General features: G+C 31.9%; 1 protein-coding gene across 2 annotated transcripts in view; it reads right to left on the reverse strand.

Moving 5' to 3' along the window:
- LOC129231837 (protein O-mannosyl-transferase TMTC1-like) overlaps nt 1–26,301 on the reverse strand; it is a 297,404-nt gene that overhangs the window by 62,248 nt on the left and 208,855 nt on the right. For both annotated transcript variants that reach the window (XM_054866219.1, XM_054866218.1), the window contains exons 8-10: nt 9,316–9,437; nt 6,292–6,456; nt 2,241–2,354 (exon numbers count right to left, since the gene is read on the reverse strand). In XM_054866219.1, the coding sequence (XP_054722194.1) occupies nt 2,241–2,354; nt 6,292–6,456; nt 9,316–9,437 (401 nt within the window). The remainder of the gene's footprint in view (nt 1–2,240; nt 2,355–6,291; nt 6,457–9,315; nt 9,438–26,301) is intronic.

Genomic DNA, 26,301 nt, shown 5'->3' on the forward strand with positions numbered 1-26,301 from the left:
ACCTCTACTAGTTAATAAGTTGTGCGTAAATCTTTAAAGGCTGTTTTCTCGGAATTTTATGGCTAGTGCGCTTTATTACTTTACCCTGAGAGTACCCTTAAGGGATACTACTAATATGCCAAATCTCATCCCGATCTGAATTTCCGAGACCGTAACCTCTCCTTGTAAGAGATGGAAAAGTGAATCCGTTAAACCTTTATTTATTTATACTAAGTTTAAGGAACCTGAATGAGTTGAAGGGGCTTAAATCTACCTTAAAACTAAGCTTAATTTGTGGAAATCGAAATTTTTTTAATGAATAATCAAATATGACTTTTGATTTTTGGGCCAATGTTCATCTTATAGCTGAAATTTGGAAGAAAATTATTTTATTATGTGAGATAATTTTTATCTTAAAGTTTTGTGGTGCGCTTTTGTATCGTTTATAGTTACAAAGTTTTATGATGTTTTTTAAAATTATATTGAAAGTACATCATCTATTTGTTTACATCAATAACGTTCTGTGACTGTCGTTTTAATAAATAAGTATGTTTTTTACGGGGGCAGTCATTAAATTCAGTTTTACTGAATTCTTGATTGCTTTAAGTCAAAGAGATGCAGTTGAGATGACCAAACGTTCGACTTCCGCATTGGCGAATAAAAAACGAGCACTCTAACTAACTTTCTAAGTATTACCAACAGTGGCCAAATTTAAACCAATTTTTTTAAAAAAATCGTCAAATTTGTCGTTACCAAAAGACTGGCGATATATTTCCAAGTGTCCACCAAATTATAACTTGAGTTTGCATAGAAATTCACAATGATTTCCCCTAAAAAGGTGCAAAAGGTCCCTTTAGAAACACCCGAATGACACCAAAAAGTGAGGTGCACAACTAGAAGCCACTAGGAGTCTACGTACCAAATTTCAACTTTTTAGGACTTACCGTTCTTGAGTTTTGTGACATAAATACGCACATACGCACATACATACATACGTACATACAGACGTCACGAGAAAATTCGTTGTAATTAACTCGGGAATCGGCATTACGGATATTTTGCGTGTCTATACATTCTTAGGCACTTATCCACGTCTGGTCGAGTCGAAAAAAAAAATCAATATTCATTCTAGGGTGAGTTAAATGGAAATTAAGTTGAAATTTTTTTCACGAATACAATACTTCCTTTTTTGTAAAAGGAAGCAAAAAACAATTGATATTCAAATACTTTGTGTTTTTAGCTGTTTGCACTAATTATAGACACGCCTACACAAAAGACGAATAAATTAAAATTAATTGTAGTTTTGTCTTGTATATCTACATCCTACAAGTTGTTTCGTAATCAGACATCCTATGCGTCAAATTAGTCGCTCAAACGTTGACTATCGAAGGAACTACATTGTTTATAAGTGCATAGAAATAAAAAGCTGTACTAAATAAATAACAACCTATTTAAATTTTCAAATAATAAAACACGTTCGTTTTGACGATTTATCGAGCTCTCACTTTTAGTTGAGAATTTAAATCTGAACATAGTTACTTTAAAACATTAAACAAATAATATTAGTTTCAACATTTTTGAAAAGTTAATAGAATCTGTACTTAAATTCGTTAGTTAAAAATTATTTTTGTGCTTTTACTGCTTTTACTGCCAAAATGATTTAACCAAATTAAAATTGCAGCCTCATTTAGCACAAGCTTAGACAAGCACGTTAAATATTATTATTTTTGGAAGTCATTAAAATAACGATGGAAAATTTACAAACGATCTAAAAATTACTAACTATTAAGTTTAACCTACTATACAAACTTCTCATTAAACTTACAATCATTGAGTGGTGGAAAAAACCTTATCTTGCTTGCATTCATGTGAAAGTTCATTTACCAACTTCAAGCTTTTAATGCCCCGTAGCATCATCAATAAAATAAGAGCTACTTTATCATTTTCAACTTTAAGCAAACACTTTTGATATTAATTTTGGAAATCATTAACACAATGGCGCAAGAAGTCTTAGAATTATTATCTACTAAGGGTTCAGCTAACTATACAAAATATTCACGGAGCTTCACGTTCTTCGAAGGAATGAAAAATAAAATTTCTTTTTTTCTTTCCTGCTCTTGTTCCCGAACATTAGTTAAAGTGCCATTAGGCTCGACATAGACAAGAAGTATCTTGGAGATTAAGCGCATCTCAAACCAATAAAATATAAATCTTAGCATTCACGTCCTTTCCATACACTCCGCATACTTAATTACACTTACCTGAGAGCCGTTCTGTAATGTTCCACAGCGGTATCGACGTTGCCCAAGTCCTTTTGAAGATTAGCGAAGTTATAATGGACTTTGGCATTCTGTGGCACGCTGGTCAACCCCGACCTAAATTAGCAATAAAACACTATTTTCAGTTCCCGTCCTTCCCCATTATCTTAATGAAGATTCAAAACTTACGGGTAAAATATTTTTAAAGGAATTAAGCCACCGTTCTGATAAACAGGAAAGAGAGTATTTCTTGGAGCAATAACAACAACGTTAGAAGATGATTTTGAAAACATTTTTGTTATTTATTTTATATGCATACCTATGACAAGCATTGATTGATATTGACGATATTTGATGCTTCTTTTGGGTACATTTATGAACGTAAACAGTGGCGGCGAACTGGTTGCTTAACTATTAAATATACATTAGTGGCTTAAAATTCAGGAATTGGTTTGTGGCTGCCTGTCAGAATGTTGCTGCGTTCTAATGACGTTTTAAAATCATTTCTTGAAGCTAATGGAATACAGGAATGGAATTCTGGGATAAATGAGCCATTAAACGTTGCCAGTAAAAATATTCTCTTTCGGTATTTGGGCTAACACTTGAAATTGAATATCATTTCGTCTTTGAGTTCGTTGCCAGTGTTTATACTAATGGTACCATCGGTCATTACACGAAATTTTTCAATGTTTAAAATTCATGCTTGGTATTTGTGTATGATGTCGATATTTTGGTCTTCTGCTGAAAAAATAGTAAAATTTTTTGACACTTTGTCGTCTTGAAAAGACATAAAAGAAGACATTTACCAATGAATATTTTTTATTACACATTTAAAGCAACATTTCTGACCAATATAAATTTTAAATGTCTTTCCTGGTTTTAAAAAAGAAGTTTTTGTTATGAAAATAGTCTTATTGAAAAAAATCTTCAGAAAAAGTTCTAATAAAGTAATTTTCTCGATATATTCCTTAATTAGTGTTACTGAGACCTATTTGAAGCACAAAATCAGACATTCGTCTCAATTTTAATAAGCGCAAGCTTATTTAAAAATTAAGTAGAAGCATTTAGCCGCATGCATAATTGAAATGCAAATTTGAAACTTTTATGGAAATTAGAAGTTGAAAATGTATAAAATTTGAATAGGAGTATTTACTTAAATATTTAATAATCAAGTCTAACTATGATAAATTGTTTACTGCAGTAAAACATAAATAGATCATAACTTATGTACAAAAAATTGCAATGAAAATCTGCATTTAATGTCGTCAATGATCTGTAAAAGCACGGGAAGGAGTCGTCGTTGGCAGAAGGGATGGGACAGAGCTGCATTTAAGTCAATTACAAATGTGAAAAATTAATTCTAACTTTTACAGTTTATGTAGCAGCATTATATTTTTTCCGTTACAAATACTGGACAAGGTATAAACATGTTTCGACACAAATTCATAACACTCCAAATGCATATCATCATCTTATTCCTTCCAACCCTGGCCTACTAAAAAAAAAAGAAAAAAAAAAAGAAAGAAAAAAAAAACGGGCATATTAGAAAAGACATAGTTCTTTCGTTGCCTCTAAAATTTTTACAATGTGTATCGAATGACATACTCTAATTTTGTTTTGTTTTTGTTATTTTTTTTTGTTTACCTGATGCTTTATTATTTTTTTTTTTTCAAAATGTAACTTTTCAAAAGAAACGTAGCACACATTAACGTTTTCAATGCAAAATTAGATATTTTTACAAAAAAGATTTACTATTGCATAACTACTATTACTATCTCTTTTAACTTTTGCATAGTAGCAGAAAACTTTTTAAATAGTTTGATTTTCCAGCAAAACTTTTAAAAATAAAATTTTAACACAAACTATTAGCAACCAAGAGAAACATCTATTAATATCAAATCTAGTATTAAATTGCAAAGAGAGCAACTGGAATTCATAGCACATAAACTACTTAAATATTGATAAAATATATGACATTTAAAACTTCTAAAAGCGCTTTGTAAGGTTAAAAAAAGAAAAAAAAATCTTAAAAATCTACATCACCCAGACTAACGACGTATTTTAATATTATCCAATGGAAGCTAGGGTAATAATTCTTTGCTCCTTCCCATTCAAAAATCATGATCGAAATTTCGGGAAAAAAAATAAAAAGAGATCGAACAAATGGTCTGAAGCTGGACGCTTCAGCAGCTTCCCGGAATATTATTTCCATCTTCCCCACATCTTTAATCATAGTCGGCTTAGCACAGGTGAAAAGAGATTTAAGTTTACGGCTGATTAATTAATTTCTAAAGGTTCAACGCCTAAATTAGACGGTGCTATCTCATTAGTTGAATCGCTGCTCGTCTGATGGTAATCGGAATTTTTTAACCCCCTCTTCTGCGTTCAATTTTGTTACTTACTCAAGCGTATGCTATTTGTAATTGCTTGAAAATCAATTATTGGTAAACTGGGTCTTTGCTCTGTTTTCATTTTGAAGTGGTGTTTGAATTCTTAATGAAAAAATTTGTAATCATTTATTTAATTTTATTTTTGCTAAATTCTTCATTTATTCTATGTCCTATTTCTGTCATGGTTTTCACTTTTTAATTGGTTTATATGTTATCTATACACTAGGACCTGTGTTTAATAAATTCGTTGAAATTAACGAAAATTCAGTTTTCGAGAAAACTAATTTAAAAACTGAATGTGTTTTTGTTTTTTGTTTTTTAATTCTAAAGATAACTTTAAAGGACATCAAGAATAATGATTATATTATTAATGTATTCAAAATGTTTGGTCATATCTGTTAAATACAAAAGTACATAAAATTTTCAAATACAAGCGTACAATATGTTGATTAATGTAATGCATAGAACCTAAAAAAAAAAATAAGAGTACTATTTAATTTAGCTGACTGCTCAATGAACTTTCAAGGACGCAAATCTAGCAAAAGCTTTAAACAACTACCAATTTGATTCGTTACATGAACTTTCTAAAACTACTGGATGTGTGTATGAACTACGTATTTTTTTACTTTACTTTTTTTTTATGCTTGATGTATTTCCGTACTAGGTATTTATTAACTACATTGGTGATCCGGACGTGAACTCCATTAGAACTCCATTACGAGAGGACTTTTTTGCTGTCGTGGCAAGGATCGAAGCTCTTCTTACCTGCACACTTTCATAAGGGCTATTTCACATAATAACATCAAAACAAAATTAAAACAAATTGGTTGCTGCACCATGTTTGAATAAACTGAAAGATGTAATCATTTGGATGTTTTTGCAGCAAACAACCAATGTATTTCAGCGTCGCATATAACATTTTACTTTTTATTGTTGATAGTTTATTGATGTATTTGGGAATCTGTGCGGAATGGAATCGTTAAAATAACTATAAATTTAGTTTTCATTGAAAATAGTGAAACGGTAGCTTTGAAAACTTATGATTTTAATAAGAATTTTAAGCCATGTCATAAAACAATTCACAATTCTGTAACTTGAATTTACCAAATTTGTATAGAACCTTGCGTTGATTTTTTACAAACGTTTAGCAATACCTGAATATTCACTAAAACATTTACTTCCCTTAAATTAGCAGTTTAAAAAAAAGAAAGACCAAAAGTAGCGTTTGACTAAATGCTTAAATATTTGGTGCACAGGAAAAAGCAACAAATGTAACAAGAATGAAAAGCTTATCGTGGTGGCGATTAGTAATGTTTGAGCTGATAACTTGTGATAAACTAAATTTTAGTTTGAATACCATCGCACATAATATGTTCACGCATAACTTGTTAGTCATTATTACAAAGAGAAAAAAACTGAAATGGAATTATACTTTTCTTTGTTTTCTAATGTACTTTCAACGGCTTTTGTACCGTTGTTTCAGTATTTTCAAAAAGGTAGCGGTAAGAACTCTGCTCGTTGACCTCATGTTTAAAGTGCTAACTTCTTATAGAATGACTTGTCAGCTTTAAGATCTAATTTAGAAACATGAACTGGTGTTTTATAGTATAGCTTTATAAGGTATAAAAGATTGAGAAATGTATAGATACAATGAAATTACTTACGTAAAGAGCGATTCTCGCGACTTCCAGTCTTGGTTCCTTTGAGTTGTCCTTACCATAAAAAGCAAAATGAATAAGAATGTGAATCCATGGCATATCCAACGGATCTTGCTTGATACTCCCCGTAGTTTTCTTAGTCCATGCGTAACAAGTATGCAATATCCAATACTGGGAAAAAAAATGAGAACTTTTTGAGACTATTAACTTAGGTGTGACACTATGTTAAGCAAATTTGAATTGCTTTAAACTTAGTTAAAGATTTGATTGCGATTTTTACACGTCTAAAACATAATACGACTTATCGTTTTGTCCAATGTTTTAATATTCGAATTTAGCTAAATATGAATCGAAATTTCAAGTCCTCAAGGCATTCCTTTTTGATATTTCCTATTTTACGTTGTTTATTTATTGTATTCACGTTTGGTTTTGTTTATAGGAAGGCGTTTAAAACGAAATGCTATAATGTTTTTTTTTTTAAAAGAATGCACAGATAAGTAAACTAAGAAAAAAAATGCATGCGAAGCTAATAGGATATTATTTGCAGCTTTGAAAATTAAATATTTTTAAAAGGAATTTAGGTGTTGAAGAACAGCTATCTTTACATCAAATAGAAACTGACTGTCTACACATTTATGTACCCAAAATGCATTTTAGAGTGAAGCCAATCTATTGCACATGTGTTAGTGTACGAATCATTAGCACAATTTTCAAATCAAAACAATGTATTTAATACTTGACTGGCGAACTATTATTAAAGTCATTTAGACTATCTTTGGGCCGTAATGGAGAACTTCGCACCACTTTTTATTAAGTAGTTTACTTGACTTTAAAAAAATCTAGAAGTCCCAGTGCGAATTATTCTAATAAGGTCACAAAATAAGTTTCGGTTCTTTATATTGTTAAAATATACTACACTTTGAAAAAAAAAAAGAAAGTTGCGCAAAGTTATCTGGAGTTGCACAAAGATGCCCCGAATGACAGTACATTAAAATATTTCTTCAAATAATTGAGGCAGTTAGAAGCAAAGGGATGTAAGTGCGAAAATTTAGAAAATGGAGATAACTGTTCAAATAATGGGAAAACGTATTCTCTGTATTTGGGGCAAAATATGGTACTAATAAGCCGGGTAAGTGCTGGTATACAGCATTATTTACAAAAAAAAAAAAAAAATCAATGAAAGCCTACCTAGAATATGAACTTTAAACGTGTTTTACTCAAAACTTTATAAAACCTACTTACATCCCTTTGCTTCTCACCGCCTCAATTGATCTTTTGCTACGAAAAACTTTGTTTACTGAATATTATAGCGCTACTGTCGAACTCGCTTAAAACAGACCTTGATTAAACGAGAACCTGTATTTAACGAGCAAATCTGGCATACTATGTTAGGACAATGCTAAGTGTATGGGAGCATAAATCGCTTTTAACAAGCAAACCCCTGCAATATTTATAAAATGTATTTCGAGTTATTCCTCCCACGCAGTAAAGGCATCTAAGAGAAATCCATTAAAACTTTCATAAATCAAAAGAAAATTAGCAATGACTTATAAATCATGAGAGGAAGTTGCAACTAAAATCCAAGATAACCCAGGTAGAACACTTCGTTTTATAAACGGTTTAAAATTATTGTTAACGTTGTGACTACCATTTTAAAACGTTAATGAAACGTGTAAATATTACGTGTGCTACCTAGGAAACAGATGAAAAAATAATGCTATGAGAATAGAAAGGAATGTGAAGAATTTTGATCTCAAACATTACAGATGCCAAACAAGTCCAACATACTCAATAGCTTTTAAGTGCACAAAAAAAATCTAACTTTTTTTTGGCACAGCGATACAAATGACCATGTTCTTCTGGCTATAAATATTTATATTAAAGTAATAACCCAGAAATTCACGATTAACATAGTTCAAAGCAAATTTTCAAAATGCAGCAATAAATAAGAAAAAAAAAACATCCATCCTCCTAGCATTCACATTTTTAATTCAAATTAGGTTTTTCGCAATTCCGAATCGCGATAGGACCCTACTCGTTGGATTTTTTGTTTCTACAAACGGCTACTATCGCAATAATAACTGCGAAGAACATAACTGGAACTCATGACGTCAAAATTCAAATTAATGGCAGAGGCTAGATGTTGTGTGCTGTATGGTAAATGTTGCGTGATGGATGCTGGATGTCGTGTGCTGGATGCTAAGTATTGCGTGATGGATGCTGGATGTCGTGTGCTGGATGCTAAGTGTGTGATAGATGTGCGTGATGGATGCTAGATGTCGTGTGCTGGATGCTGGATGTCGCGTGCTGGATGCTGGATGTCGTGTGCTGGATGCTGGATGTCGTGTGCTGGATGCTGGATGTCCTGTGCTGGATGCTGGATGTCGTGTGCTGGATGCTGGATGTCGTGTGCTGGATGCTGGATGTCGTGTGCTGGATGCTGGATGTTGTGTGCTGGATGCTGGATGTGTGCTGGATGCTGGATGTCGTGTGCTGGATGCTGGATGTCGTGTGCTGGATGCTGGATGTCGTGTGCTGGATGCTGGATGTCGTTTGCTGGATGCTGGATGTCGTGTGCTGGATGCTGGATGTCGTGTGCTGGATGCTAGATGTTATGCGCTGGATATCGAAAGAGGGTTGCGCGACATCAAGAGGGTTGATAACAAATAAAGTCGTTTCCGGGGGACTAGAACACCACCGCTCAGGAGAAGGGACGTGGGCTCGAAGGCTGGTGGACAGTGTGTCTCGCGGAGACGTAGGACACTAAAGCGACTCGAATCGTCACCTTCAATCATTTAAAGACAATTACCAATTCGTGATTGCTCAGAAAATGTGAATAACTTTCTGATTTTTTAACGAACTCGTTTTTTGCGAGCACTCGACTATAACGAGGAAATACTGCGGTTTCTTCGCTCTTGTTTAAAGCTTGTTCAACAGTATACGACATAGTCATATTTTACGACTTACTAGGCAAGAATTATTGTCAATAAGGTTTTTTAAGATTGAAATTTGACATGCAATAACCCTTACCTGGGTATGTAAAGGACTCGTTCCGCAACGACAAAGCCAACAGTTACAAATATATTTGATGCAGGAAGAAATGGCAAAATGAGAATACATAAATACAACAGTGTGATCTTCCTTTCACATTTCTAAAAAATAAATAAATAAAATAAGATAACGTACTTTTCAGATTATAATCAAGATATATATTTCATCTAGTGGTTCCTTATAATCAAACAAAATCTTTTGACATTTTAGTTAAATGAGTATTAATAATAGTGTAATTACACCTTCGTTAAATATACAGCAAGTTGATAATGGAACAGAGTGAAACTTCATGCGTTGGTAGTATTTATCAATACAATAATTTTTTGCCAAAATGTTTCAGTTCTTGTATGAAACGTATATTTGATTCATGGTTCTAACCCTTTCAAAACTCACTCTTTATATTTAAGGTATCCGAACACGTTCTCTTATCTGCGGACGGTAAATCCGCGGCCTTTCACACTTTGAAAACATTATTTTTTCTTCGATGATTAACTGAATGTAGTTAATTGCACATATCGTCGCCTCTGAGCAACAGTAAGAGTGTTATTTCTGGGATTAAATGTCTTGCTGTTGCACTGAGGCGACGATATGTCAACTTGAAAAAGGCAAAATCTTTATTACTGTATTTCTATTTCATTCTTTTCCCTCTCTTTCAATGACACCAAATCTTCTAAGATCACCGAAATCTGTTTAGTTGATACCTGATTTTTAGATCTTCCCTACTTACTGAATTATAGATCTGCATTACTTACGCGCGTAAACGAGTTACTGGACCAGTCTTGAAAAAATTAATCAATTATGAAAAACTCAGATAAAAATTATTATTTTGATGCACACTTCCACTTAAGTTTCTTCCGTCCATTAATTAAAAAACACACACACACACACACACACACTAAAATGTATATGTTTATAACCAGCATAATTCTACCGTGTATGTTTCATCAAAGTGGACATGAAAAGTAACGGCGGGACATACATAAGTAGCGTAACTAGGGGAAAGGAGTTATCACTATTTAAACCTAGACTAAGTTGCAAATCTACTTTCAGATAGTTGAAATGAGTACGTTGAGATGTATAAAACATACTTTAAAGATTGTTATTTAAGTCAAAATATTTGAAGACATATGAAATGTACATTTAAAGAGTGTTATTAAATACATCCACTTCCCTCATAAGTAAAAAATGGACACACAACTGCATCTATAAGTACATAAGTATGAATTTGTTTTGACATTGGATCACGTTTCTACTTGTAAGGGGGAATACATCTCTCTATAACTTTTAAAACTTTGATCTGAGTTTAGACGATTGGTGCTTCGTTTCAGATCGTATCCTTGTACTAATATGGGAAATAAAATTGTCCTTTTACATCATCATATTAGTTACATTGGTACGAAATAGCTTTTTATATGGAAGCCTCACTTGCCAAATCGATTAAATCCATAAAACAAAAAGTCGAGAAAAGTGATGAAGAAGATAGTGTTATCCATAGGAGTGAATAAGCCCTCGTGTTACATTTTCTGCCATTGCATGGTCAGAAATGTACTGAACCAAAACTTTATTATAAATTCACATGCTAAGCATTGATTGCACACTATTAAAGCAGAAATAAGGATATTTTTAAAAAGTGGAGTTAATCGATTTGGCAATTGAGGCATCCATATATCAATCAACTCGAGGTTTACATACTCGTTAGCAACATTCGATCCACATTTGCAGTTATAGATTTTTATAATCTGTAACTGGTTTTCTGTTCAACTAAATTCGAAGACTTGCTGCAATCGATATATGATCAGTAAAAAAAAAAAAGTTTGGTTTTCAAGGGTTTTAAGTGAAAATTCGATATTATTATAAGCGACTGGAAATTCGAATTGTGTTGTCATTTTATACATTAATTCGCGACTTGTATAATAGATGAATCTTAAAGCTCTTCAGCAGTTAAAAATTAAATTATTTGTACATACGAAATAAATCTGTTACTGAAGATTTAGAATAGATAGAGTTTATACTAATCGCAAACAACTTTTACATAAAGGAACTGCATCATAGTGAGAGCGTTTTTACATTTCTGTTTTACTTTAATGAGCTGTTGTTGTCTAATGCAATGCATTTTTAAAATAATTTCCTCATAAATATGTTTTATATTTATTCATTAGAACAGTCAAAGATATTGCTCTAAATTTAGTCTACAGACTTGTACCGTGAATAGAATTTAAAATATTCTAGAAAATTTGCACAACGCCATCTGTTGGGACAGAAAATGATTTCTGATGCTGAGTTTTTTGGAGTATTTCTATCAATCCTACTAATTTGGGAACCTCATACTAAGAAACCCTGAATGCAATATAAGTTAGTTTCAAAGTAATAATTTATTTAAAGTAAGAATTTACTATAAAAAATGTATTAACTAAATTAATTTTTACAAAGGATATTGCATCAACTTCTGCTGCTTTTCAAAGATAGTTTTTAATGATAATTCGTTCATAATGATATATGTTAAAGTAATTGATATATGATGTTATACTTTTAAACACATTCTTTTAGTAATGAAAAACATTTTCAAATATGATGTTTTTTTAAAAAAAATATTACATATTATATTAATTTTAAAATTAAATACATACACAAGGTGTTTTTGAACTCATGGGCAAAACTTTAAGGGAGGATAGTACACTTCTGGACAAACAATATAATAGCAAAAATAAGGGTCCCAAACGTCTTCCGAAGGAGATAGTCGCCATTAAAATTTAGGGTCAAAAATTTCAAATGATCATAAAAAACGGAAAGTTTGGTCGATTTGTTTGCGGTTTTCTCTAAAATTATTCTTTTAGTCTTTATTTTTATGAAGGTAAATTCTGAAGATGTAGTTTAAAAAATGTCGATAGAGGGCGCTTTAGACTTTGGAGTAACAAACAAGTATTTCTTACTTTTTTTTTAAATTTCGTTAAATTTCATATAATGCTTGGACTTAAACTTAAATTTTAAGCTCAAAATCTAAATGGTTGGGAGTGATTAAGCAGCGAAAATTGAACTGTCTTTAATTATTGAAATACACTTTGTCGTAAAAAATGTATGCATCAATAATAAATTGAGCTGCGACCAACAAACTCGGCAGGAATGTAGTTTGGTAAGAGATGATTCAAATTTCGTCGCCCGTGAGGAAAGGGTAAGCGCGCTATGCGCAGACTAAAAGTTCCGCAGATTAAAAGTTGTAAAGCTTGTGTCAAAGGGCACTTCAAACGAAACTGTCTAATTGTAAAGACGCTATTGTGACTTGGATGACCTTTTAGAGGTATACGAACAATTGCTGGACTTTTTAATGGGACGTACAGTAGGTCTCAGAGAAGCAGTTTGGTTGTACGCGCGTATGTGCCGCCACCTCGATCAGAGCGATATGATAGTAGCTTAGTGTAGGTAAAATAAGTGAATCACTCCATTGCAGCCGGTTAAGGCATTCTAGAAACAGAAATGAGCGCGAATATCGCACATCATAAGAGCGGCCACTACCAATTCAGCAAGGTCGCTAACATTAGTTCCATGCAAGCTTAACACCTTCCAAGAAACCGATGGTATCAAGAAAAACAATCCTGAATAGACTGAAAGACGCTGGTATCTCGAACCAGCGTCCATTGCGATGGATTAGATTTTCGTCAATTGGATTTTCACTGCACTTGATTAGCTGGGCTGTCAAGACAGGAGGCATGTTATTTTCATCGATGAATCCTGGTTTTGTCCCAGTGGTCATACGTAATCTATTTCACTCAACACCACGCCGTGTTTTGTCTTGTATAGCTGCTAGAGAAGACTATACAACTTACGGTTTTGTAACCTTTATTGTGTCGAACTTAATAGAACAATATTTTGTTGAATTTTTAATTGTTTCCTTATCTTGTTATAGGCCACATTCATTTTAAATTTCGTGAAGATAGCTCGTTTCCATCGGGGTTAATGCACAGTTTGCGCTCAGTTCAGTTTGCGCGTCTTAATCACGCCCAATTATTCTGATTTTGAGCTAAAAATTTAAGTTTAAGTCCAAGCATTAGAAAAAATCTATTGAGATTCAAAAATATCGAAAAAAATAGTTGTTCGTTACTTCAAAGTCTAAAGCATCATCTGTCGGCATTTTTAAAATAAATCGTCAAAAAAAAAAAAAAAAAAAAAAAATCAAGAAAATACTGATAAAAAGAATAATTTTAGCGAAAATCGCTTACAAATCGACTATTTTTTTTCGTTTTTTTATGATCATTTGAAATTTTTGACGTTAATGGCGCCTATCACCTTCGGAAGACATTTGGGACCCTTATATTTGCCATTAGTTGTTCGTCCTGATGTGTATTATCACCACTTAAAATTTTGCCCAAGAGTTCAGAAACACCATGTATATACACTGGTGTGCAAAAGTTAAGCATAATTCATAAATTGCGAGAAAAATCTGTAAATTTTCATAAAATTAGATAAAGTTACTTATGGAGATTCATTGGTTGAAGAAGAAACAATATGTTTATACAAAATAGTATAGTCGATGGTGCCATGCGCGAATTAGGTGCGCGTTTCGGAATGTGGATAAAAGAGCTCGCACGCTTCAGAGAGTTCAGGCGCGTTTCATGCAATTGCTGTACCAAGAAACATTGGATCTGGTGAAACAGAACTAATAATGGCACAAAGACACCAATTGGACATTTTTGCGAAAGGAAGAATCGTTGGAATGCTAGAATCTGGACGATCACAAACTGAAGTGTCTCGTATTCTTAATGTGCCTCAGTGTGTAATCTTGAGACTGTGGCAGATATTTTCAAATACGGGAGATGTTACCCGCCGACCAGTACCAGGTCGACCAAGAGTCACAACCGCAAGCCAAGATCGTTTTCTGGCAACTTCTGCACGACGTCATAGGGACAGCTGTGCCAGAGAACTGGGTTCGGCGCTCAGTGCCGTCACAGGAATAACAATTTCGAGGCAAACTGTTTACAGGAGACTCAATCATGTAGGTCTGTATGACAGAAGACCAGCAGTTTGCATTCCTCTCACATCAGCGCACAAACGCGCTCGTTTAAACTGGAGCTTGCAACATCGACATTGGAGTCTGGGACAGTGGGCTAATGTGATGTTCAGTGATGAGTCCCGCTTTACTCTACACAGTGATTCTCGTCAGGTAACAATCTGGAGAGAAAAGGGGACTCGTTTCTAACCTCAAAAAAAGAGAAAGACATCACTTTGCGTCAGCAGAAGTAATGGTGTGGATGGGCATTATGTTGGATGGCCGCACCGACCTCCATATTTTTGATACAGGCTCAGTCACTGGTCAAAGATACAGAGACGAGGTTCTTGAGCCTTATGTTCGCTTGTTTCGCGGTGCTGTTGGTCCTGAGTTCATATTCATGGACGATAACGCGCCATGTCACCGAACAGCTGTGGTCGATGACTTCCTCGAATCAGAAAATATCCAGCGAATGACGTGGCCTGCGAACTCCCCTGATCTGAACCCTATCGAGCATGTCTGGGATATGCTCGGGAGACAACTTGCAGCCCGTTCGCCCCCGCCAAGCTCCGCTCCGGAGCTAAAAAGAGCTCTCCAGCATGCTTGGAACTGTTTAAGCCCACAACTCATCCACCACCTCATAGAAAGTATGATTAATCGTTGTGCAGCGTGCCTGGCAGTTAGAGGTGGCCATACACACTACTGAACTTCAGCATCATCTTTTAAAGAAATATTTTTGTGCAAAGAGTGAACTCCTCATATACCTAATTTTCATTTAAACTATTTTTTGGGATGATAAAAGTAAATATTACCGTTTTTTTGAGTAGTTTCCTTATTTTGTAGCCGTGTTGTACTCGCATATCACGTTTCCCCCTATTTCGATGTATATTTCTCACATTACTCACATAAATAACAATTATGCTTAACTTTTGGACACCAGTGTATATACTATATATATGATATTTAAAAAAAAAAGCAACGTACTACAGTGTTATATCGAATAAAAGAAAAAGTCAAACTCATTTTGAGTTTGAGAAACTCTTTTCTCTTTCGCATCTTTTTTGTTTGAAAAATGAGTCAGATATCAATTTACTTTCCGAACTGCGAAAAATAACATTGTGGACTTAAAACGTATACATGGGAGTTGATTAATACATGCCTTACCTTTTACGACCACTTTAAAGTATTTTGAATAATTAATAATGCTATCGTCCCTATATATCACACTGGAAGCTTAGTATAATTTTAAGAAGATTAATTTTAATATAATTTAGCGATAAAGAATTTCGACAAAATAAGGAAAAGTGCATTGCATAAATCACACATTTCTTAATAAGTTTATAAGCTACACATTAGCAATTAAAACGCACTTTAAAGACTGCTTAATGTATCATATACACATGGGAATAGTTATTGAATACATTCCCGCACATATTCAAAAATTTAAATGCAGCTTAAGTCTCAAGTCCAGAACGAGCTATTCAAGACATGCATCTACCACAGCAAAATACACATAAACACACGTCAACTAAGAAAAACAGCATATTTTAACGCGTTATAAGACCCCTTTAACGACTTACGTTGCTAAATTATGCACATACCAAAGACGTGATGAAACATTTCAACTACGATCTCTATTTCTGTGTTACACATGTAATGCACTGCGGAGAAACTTAGCGTAATTATAGCGGTAATGCTGTTTGTGCCTACGGATATGCCTTTAGGTTACATGGTGAACTTAAGCACTAATAAGTCTGCCGGCAGAGAAGATAGATTATACTTCCTTGAGAAGTTACAGCTACCAAATATTAGTTATCAAATCTGAACGTGCTTCCATTGATAGTGCGTGGATTAAAGTACTTGCTCTTAAAATATTTTTAGAAAGAGTACGGTTTTGTGTTATTAACGTCCACAAATTAATAGTTTTCTTAAAATGAATTATCTTCATCATGACAAACTAGAGCAATTACCAGGTTTAAAATATAGTACTTAAACATTTTACGTAGGCTTAAAAGATTCAGATCATATTTTATTAGCATAATTGAAGATGAAGTGCTGTAATTTTAATGCAATTCATTTTGAAGTAATTAGATGTCAGGGAGAATATTATGTGGCGTAAAGTACTATATGATGTGATCTAATTGCTTTTTAATTAGGGCTGAAATGCGAGTTTAAAAGTGTATGTTTGCAACTTGATTTAAAATGTTTGTTCAATTCTCTATCAATAAACAGTTCATTCGTACTTGTGAAGAAAAAATGTTATAAACAATTGCAATAGAGCAGATAAGTTTTACTTTATGTACTATTATCAAATTACTCGAAATATATTTACATTAAAATTATACACTAATATTTTTGTTGCTTAGTAATGATTTAAATTCATTCTATGCATAAAAGAATGATGACATGAAAGAATGAATTATGCACAAAAGAATGAACTATGAATAAAAGAATGAACAACATGGAGAAAAAATATTCACATATTACGGTACAAACATACTGAGGAAGCTATGTGATAGCTTTTAGATCTGATGTTAACTTTTAACGAAGACGTGATTTTTGTTATTCAAAATAAATGAGCCTCCAAATAACACTTATTTCAAATTTTTAATATGCTCTCTTTTTATAATTTTATTATACATCTACGAAAAACCTTTTTCAAGTAAAAGTTAGGTAGTAGTTAAATTTTTTAAATTTTCGATACATTTAAATTAATTATTCGAATACTTTATGTTTTAAGTGAAAACCAATTTCCCAAGCACTGTTTCTACAAACATTTTCTCAATGCATAGCACTATGTAAAAGAAGTCAACTTAAAAATCTTAAGCGAAATTATCAAAGTTTGAAAAAAATCCTGCAAACTTAAAGAATGAACTCAATGGGGAAACTTTTTGCAATATCAATAAAAGAAGCAATTTAATTTTTCTAATGCTTAGTCTTAAAGCAGCGAAGAAGTTTCATTTTAATGATTGAGTTGGAGTTTAAGATGTCAGTGGTATAAACGTTTCTACTATTGAAAGTAAATGAGTATCTGACAATTCTCATTAAATCAATTAGATTAAATCTTAGCATAAAGCTATTTCACTAACGAACTACGAAACTGCAAAGAAAAATTCTTCACTATATTTTTTGATTAAAGGATTATGCAAGGGAGTAAAAAATCTCAGCTTTAAATTTAGTTACGGAAGAAAAACATTTCATCAAGAAGAAGGGAAAAAAAAGTAATTCAATCCTAGGACTTCTTTGTCTTTTTGCTTTCCTAAGTGAGAATTTCAGAAAAGATATCTTTTATTTTTATTTTTATCCACGAAAGAGACAGTTGGCCCAACGCCAGACAATTACAACTCATCTTCCTGAACTCAAATCTTTAACTCTAAAATCTAGAAGAAAGTTGGAAGGGAAAAAGGAAGCGAAGAGTTTGACTCAGTGAGACAAAATCATTGATTCTTCAAACAATGTATTTGCCCTTGCTTTTGCTTTATAAACGAAAAACTAGAAACGCTAGAAAAGAAAGGAAATATGCAAGGAAAAAGCAACTTTTTCATGAACGTATTTTTTAAACGGTTCACGCTCTAACAAAAGATAATTTTTGCACATGAATAAGCACAGTGCAGTTAAAGGAATGCACATGGTGTGTGTGTGTGTGTGTATTTTCCTTTAAGATTGAAACTATTTTTTCTGTTTTTTTGGTTCTTCATCTAATTTTTTAAGGGTTGAATTAAAAATCAGCATACCAACCCGTTGACTGAACTTTCAGAACCAGTGGACGAATAGCCTTTTCTCGCCATTTTCATTATGAAAGTTATTTTTAACAATTTATCAAAAAATTTATGTTTTTAAATGTTTATTAGCTGCATACTAAGTGGTCTGTCTATCCTATTTTTGTTTTACTCTCAAAAAACTTGATGTAGAACCAGGAAAAAATACGTTTCAATCTTTTAAAGAGTAGAAGACACAACAATTTAAAAAATAATTTTGCTATGTTTTGAATTATTTTATGAGTTTTTTAAAATTAAATCCAGCTGTAATCGAGCGTACTCATTAACTAGAAGGTCTGCCCTATTGCGTATTACACAAACATAAAAGAAAACATGAGATCCATAATTTCGAATACAGTAGCAAATGTAATCTTGAAGATTGTGCATTCCTACTCACAGCCTTAAAAGAATAACAACATTATTTTTCCTCCGATGAAACGACTATTACCAATCAATTATGATAATAAACTGAATATTTATGAAAAATAACAAACCAAATTACAGTCAAACACGCAATCACTATTTTCACAGATTAAAGCATACAGAAAACCCATTCGTCTGATATCGAAAATAGATTTAGCTATTCATTCATAATCTTACCAATATGAAGCTCAACTGTCATAAAATAACGATTTGCCACGTATTACGTATTAGATCGTTGGCAAGGATAACTGCAGACCGTTAGCAACAGTTTTAGATATTAAGTTGACAAAATTATAACTGTGGCCTGCAAATCATCTGGCTTTTTTGTTTTCCTTCATAAAATAGTGCCAGATAAATAATGTTCTGATAGATAAAAAGTAAGGGCCACGCACGAACTAGAAAAGGAAAAAATTGAAATGACTAGATGGATAAGGGGCTTTGAGACTACGTGGGGAAAAGTAAAAATCGAAGGTTCTTTTTTTTTTCTTTTTGGCTATTATGCATTAAGGTTATTGCTTTCGAAAAAAAATCACTTATCACGTGTTATCTTAAATATATTAATTTCCAATATTTTGTCTCTTTTTTTTTTTTTTTTTGTAAAAATCATGTTAGGGAATGTTACTATACTTGATCTCTTAAAGCAAATCCAATGTATTAATAGAATTATTTATTATTTGTTCGATTTGGAAAGTGTTTTGTTCATACAATTTAAGATTTCCATGATCGACTAGATACGCAATTGATTTATGAACAGATTTTTGCAAAATATTTTCTTTAATTCTTTGGAAGAAAACAAATATCGTCAACAATTAGGTAAACTCTTTCTAAGACTACATTTTTTTAAAAAATTAACTCATGTAGCGGCGAAGAATCAAATTCAGCGAAACAAAATAATAATAATAATAATACTAGTAATAATAATAATAATAACAATAATAACAATTTTGATTTCAAAAATATTTAAAAGATATCTCAGAAAAAAATATGCAACTTTTCGAAATTTAATACCTTACCCCAAATTAATAAAATAACGTTAAAAAAGGGGAAAAAATCTTTGTTTTTCTATTTTTTAAAAAAGCGTACAATTGCGTTTGTGGCAGTAACGACGATTTTATTGTTAACTTAGTTACTAATCAGAGGATATTCTATTAGCTATGAACTGTTTCTAGTATTTAATTTATATTTAATGAATTGTGCTAAGCAATATAACTGGAGTGATGTCTGCAATATTAATTCAAAGAATGTGTGAATTCCTCAAAGTAACTAAAACTTAAATGTGACTTTCCCACAAGATATTGCGTTTCGTCAAAACATCGTTTTGTTAAAAATAAAATAAAAAGTTACTTTATTGAAATTTAACTATTATGAATTAATGCGGTAATTGTGTGAACACAGGAATTAGAGTTATAATGTTAAAAGTAAAAGAATTTACGGAATTTGAATAAGTATTTTTTTTTTTTTTTGTAAATTTCGCTCCAAGCTTGCTGTAGTGAACTGGAAATAATTTGACGGCAGGCTGTCTTCATTCTTCAATTTCTTTGAATTCATGCATACAAGTTTTTTTTTTTTTTTTTACTTAAAATAAAACATCACTGATATAAAGCATTTACTAAGGGTGGAGTTCCTTCTTCTGTTGTTAAACAGTTGCCGCAAAGAAAAGAAAATGGATCTCTTGCTCGTACATTTTTTTAAATTAAATTCAGCGAGCAACATTTTTAAAGGCTAAAATATTTTCTAAGTTTTATCATTTTCAAAACCTTTCTAGAAAAAAAAACACATTTTTATCGTTTTGTATCCTTGTGCAAGTGTTTTGTTTACTCAACATCCTATCTCCATTAATGAACTTCGATGGTGGAAGTATTTCACAATATATGTTTCACAACTGAACAAAACCTTAATGACTGTTGATGCATTAGGAAACAGAAATATCTATACCACAAAAAAAAAAAAAAAAAAAAAAAAAAAAAAAACTCTCACACATTTTCAACCCATTCAATTAAAATGAACACAAATGGCTATTTAAATAAAGCGACAGTAATTGATTTTAATGCTATTATTTCCCGAGGGAAAAGACGAAAATATTAGTTCTTTTATATGCTAATGGAGATAGCACTATGTCTGTAATCGTCATTTGTCGTTAGTGTGGTGGAATTTCAATAACGCATTACTTACCATAAACCTCTGCCGTCATTTTAAAATGAATCTTGCGCTAAAAGAGAAGCACAAAATAAATTTTCTTCTATCGTTTTTACAATGCGAGACATTGATTGTTTCACTGAAGAAATGGGAATGAGTTATTTTAAATTCATATATGTACGCCGAGGGATTTTATTCTGAAACTGTAACCAAATTGGTGAGTAAGCAAATACATTAAAATGTGGTCTTTAGGACAGAAAGTTTCAGTTTATTTTCCATTTTACGAAATCAAAGGAGATTTGTTAACTTTAAAAAGAGTTGATTTTTCTAACCTTAAAAAAAAACTGTTTGCATTTCAGTCAAAGTGGAATGAAATCATAATAAATGTTTTCCATTATTTTTCAATATGAATTAAGTATTACATTAATTGATTTGTTTGAACGGTTTTCTTATTTGCAGAACTTTTTCTGCTTTCTGATAAATAAATGAAAAATACTATTTGGACACATTTAATTGCTTATTTAAACTTTTGCATATTAATTACTAATTTTACCATTTAATTGTTCAACTTCGTTCATGTATTTACCTTTCGCTATATCTTTTTGTTAATATTGTCAGTTTTGCATTTATAAAAATTCCCATTAAAGTTTATTCAGGACTTAATTTATACTTTTGCTTTTATGCTTGTTTCCAGTTCTAATTTTCTTAGCAAATGAGATATTATATCAGACTGTAACACTATATTTAAAATGATGCACACTCCAGAAATATTTTTTATATCGGTTTTTCTCCTAATAATAAGAATAATAATACTGAGGGATATTAACAAACTCACATTTTTCTATTCAAACAAATAATTATCTGACATATAGAAGTAAATGTATACATAAATATCTTATCTACAGTGCTGGACAAATTATTAGATTAAGACTGTTTTAAAAGCAAATTCTTTATTGAGTACATAACTATTGACACATTAACGAACAGTGAAATAATTATCTAAAATTTAGTGTGCATTCTCTTGTTCTTGATGAACATTTTAAGTTTTTTTTTGGCATACTTTTCACAAGGTTAATACCATTTCTAAACTTTTTTAAAAAGGAGGTAAAAAATTGTTTATACTCAGTATTATATATACTCACATACAAATACTCACTAATTACCTAAAATTAACTTTAAATATAACAGAACACACTAATAGAAAGGACTAGTGAACTGTTTAAGCTGATTGAGGTTATGTTCCTGGTAGGTAGATAAAAAAAGAACATAAACAAAGCAGACAGTGCTGCCGCCTGCAAACATTAAATTATGCTAAAATAACGTAATAATCAGTGTACAGTATGTACTGTACTTTAACAGTAAAATAAATAGTATTTTAGTACAAATAGTGTACAAAAAAAACTTTTTAGTCTGATAATTTAGCCAGCACTGTATACTCGTACCTATTCTGTTAGTATACAGAGGGTTAGACAGCAAATGGCGGCAACTCTAAAGAGTGAGGAAAGGTATGCAGATTACTACAAACACGTGTTTCGGCGTGACAAGGGACGCGCTTTTTTATATACAAGAGAAATGGGATAATAGATAAAAAGTCATCCGACAAAAGGCAGGAGCCGGATAAGCAGGCAACTAAAACGTATAGCGGAATATTATACCTTCAAAGAAGAATTTTATTTATCTTCTACGGAAATTGAGGATTTAATTTTCCTTATTCATACCTGTCTTAAGCAGTGTTCTTTTGTTTTTAATGGGAAAATTTTGTACTATATTAGACGGTCTGAGTATGGGAAACCCTCTTAGCACAATTCTTAATAATATTTACGTGGATTATTTTAAGGTTAAGCTATTCACAAGAGACTGCAGTTTCACTTTTTCTTTCGGTATGATGATGACTGGTTTGTTCTAATGAACCGGAATCAGTTTAAGAATGATGAAGTTTTATCGATTTTAAACTCCATTGATCTTCATATTCAATTTTCTTGTGAGAAACGGGATAATTGCATTCACTTTCTTGATATTATCGTTTCTCGTACTGAATTTGGTTTTGAGACTACCTTTATCGCAAACCTTTACCTCCTCATGGACGATCGTTTCATTCTCTTAGTCAAAATCATTCTGCGTTTAATACTTTTGTTTATCGTGCTATTAATATTTGTTATTCACCGGAACTTTTTAAAGTGGAACTTAATTTTCTTAAAATTGTGGAAATTGTTCGAGTCTATCCACCTACTTTGATTGATTGCATTTATAAAAAACTTTCTAATAAATCCTTAACTAATGTTAATAAAACTTTCATCAAAATGAATTTGGTTGTCCTGCCATTCTTACCATCTGTAAGCTATGAGGTTGCTATGATTCTGAAATGTTTCTAATTCCAGGTGGTATTCTCTTCTATTAATAAACTTTCATTCTTTTTTCAAAAAGATAATATTCATCCTCTTAATTATTGTTCAATTTATAAAATTAAATTGCAGTTGCATTCTTGCCTACATTGGAGAGACTCGGTGTGCACATGAAAAAGCACCAACATGATGTGAAAAAAAAAACACAATTTAATAAGTCTAGCACTGCCCAACATAGTTGGAATTTAGATCACACTTTCGATTTCGATCAAATTATCCAAAAATGTCCCAATTCATCAGATCTTGACTTTTTGGAATCTTACCACATTTTGAGGAATAGTTCTAACGTAGTTAATGATCGTAGAGCTGTTCCGCATTTTTCAATGGTCTAGCTTCCATATTTGTAAATTTGTCTTCTCCCTATCCACTTTTATCTATTTTGCATATTTTTATTTTTTCCATTCATTTTTATCTATCTTGCTTTGCTTAGCTTTAACTTGTTGCCGCGGTTTGTAATGCGGTTTACATTACCCCCCTATTCTTCTATTTATCTTTATTTTTATTTTTCAGACATTTTTGTTTTTTGTTTGTTTCATTTCCTGGTGTTTTTTTTTTTTTTTAATTCAGCTTTTTCTTTTCTTGCTAATTCACGGTTATTGACATTGTATTTTTTGTTTTAGCTTTGTGTCTTAATCTTAGTACAATCAAACTCCGTCTTTCTCTTCTAACGTCCCTGTGAGAAAGCTCCTGCTCATTGTTTGCATTAATATTGGTTCTTTATTGGTTTATAATTTTCTCATTAGTGTTTGGTAATCCGCTATTTTCAGTATTTAAGCTGCCTGCGTATCTTACTCTTGGCTTTTGTCGTACGTCTTTCATCCATAAGTTTTTTTTTTTGCATTGAAAAACAAGCCGAAACACTTGTGTGAAATAATCTGCAATTTGTGCTATTTGACGTTGTTATTTTTTTATGCGCAAAGGTAATTACTGTACTAAGTGAAGAAAGTTGCTCAAGTTTCACAACACAGTACGGTCTCGGATATCCAATGGTGATCCGTAAGATTGTACATACTCTGAAGTCGAACATGTAAAATATCACAGAAATGTCATTATTATTTTTTCTACTTAAATGTTTATTCTGAAAAGCTGAATGTTAAGTTCAAGATTTTTTGTTTTATGCAACTTAACGTTCAATTTGATCTATCTCTCACGTCAGTGTAAGGTGTATATTTAACAGTTTTAGCCCCAATGTTATTTCCTCTTTATGTGTTGCAAATCAGTCTTGTATTGTCTTATATGAAATTAAATGATTCCAACCTCTCGAGGCAATGGCAAATAATCTAACACGACAACAGCAGCTATACACAGTGGATATTATTTGCCATTCAAGGTTATTTCGAAGAAATAATTTTCATAAAGTTACTTAATTTAATTGGATAAATTATATATAAAAACAAAATTTTACTATCCTTGCTACACCACATAACTATAATCAGACAAAAAACGAGCTGATGTGTGCATCACATGACTTCCTTTTACCCTAATTTAATGTCATTTCCCCATTGCTGGTAATTTTAATGTGATTCAATAGTGTACTCTCTAAATATCACTAACAGTGGCCAAATTGAAACATTAAAAAAAAAAAATCGCCAAATTGGTCGGCAAGTTGGCGACAAAACTTGACTACCAAAAGACTGGCGGTATATCGTCAAGTGTCCGCCAAATTGTAACACCACTTGAGTTTACATCGAAATTAACAATGATTCCCCCCCCAAAAGGGGCAAAAGACCCCTTTAGAAACACCCGAGTGCAACTAAAAGTTGAGGTGCCCAACTAGATCCCACTAGCAGTCTACGTACCAAATTTCAACTTGCTAGGACTTATCTTTCTTGAGTTATGCGACATACAACGCACATACGCACATACATACATACGTACATACAGACGTCACGAGAAAATTCGTTGCAATTAACTTGGGAATCATCATTATGGATATTTCGCGTGTCTATACGTTCTAAGGCACTTATCCACGTGTGTTCGGGTCGAAAAAAAACTCAATATCCATTCGGGGGTGAGTAAAATGGGAATTAAGTTCGATTTTTGAGTGAAAATTTTTTCGTGAATACAATATTTCCTTTTTTGTAAAACTAAGTAACACTAATTACCGATACTAATAATTAATTTAAACTTAAGTAATATCCTTTTTTTTCTAAATTTAAAATTTTCATGCCCTACATTTCAGTTTCATGTATTCAGTGGGCGAAATAACTTCGACATATGCGGTGTGTTATAATAATGACATATTTAATTGGACCACCTCACTCTCGGTTGTTCTTCTCTCTTTAATTATCCCATTTATGTCCCGTAAAGATTTTCCTCTAATTAGTTTTGTACATTTTATAAGAACTATAATTTTTTTTCAAATAAAAAACAATAAAATAATTATCATTGAAAAACAGTCAAAATCGTAAAGAATCGCACCACGTTACAATACAGAAAATTGCAAGATGCTTCTTTTTTCATTTAAACGATGTACAGTGCTGGCCAAATTATTAGACTAAAGAGTTTTTTTTTATTGTTTTTTGTTTTTTGTACACTATTTGTAGTAAAATACTATTTATTTTACTGTTAAAGTACAGTGCATACTGTAACTGACTATTACGTTATTTTAGCATAATTTAATGTTTGCAGGTGGCAGCACTGCCTGCTTTGTTTATGTTCTTTGTTTATCTACCTACCAGGAACATAACCTCAATCAGCTTAAACAGTTAACTAGTTCTTTTTATTATTGTGTGTTCTTTTGTATTTAATGTTAGTTTTGGGTAATTAGTGAGTATGTGAATGTGAGTATATATAATAGTGAGTATAAACAACTTTTTACCTCCTTTTTTAAAAAGTTAAGAAATGGTGTAAATCTTGTGAAAAGTATACCAAAAAAACTTAAAATGCTCATCAAGAACAAGGAAATGCATACTAAATATTAGGCAATTATTTCACTGTTCGTTAATATGTCTATAGTTATGTAATCAATAAAGATTTTGCTTTTAAAAGTCTTAGTCTAATAATTTGGCCAGCACTTCTCTTCTAATTTCCAAATGTATGTATTCTTCTCTTCTAATTTCCAACACAAAGGTATTTGTTTATTTTTAATATAATTTAGTTTTAATGTGTCAGAAATTTAGTAAAACGTTTTACTTAATATAAATAGAAAAAATGCATTTCCTACAAAGTTCAATAATCCATTAAATATTTTTTTTCTATTTAAAACCCGAGAAGCGTATTAACAACATAATTCTTTGAAATGTAGCTTCCGGCAATCCATAAA

This window comes from Uloborus diversus, chromosome 10 (genome assembly GCF_026930045.1).
Source record: "Uloborus diversus isolate 005 chromosome 10, Udiv.v.3.1, whole genome shotgun sequence".
Classification (NCBI taxonomy): domain Eukaryota; kingdom Metazoa; phylum Arthropoda; class Arachnida; order Araneae; family Uloboridae; genus Uloborus; species Uloborus diversus.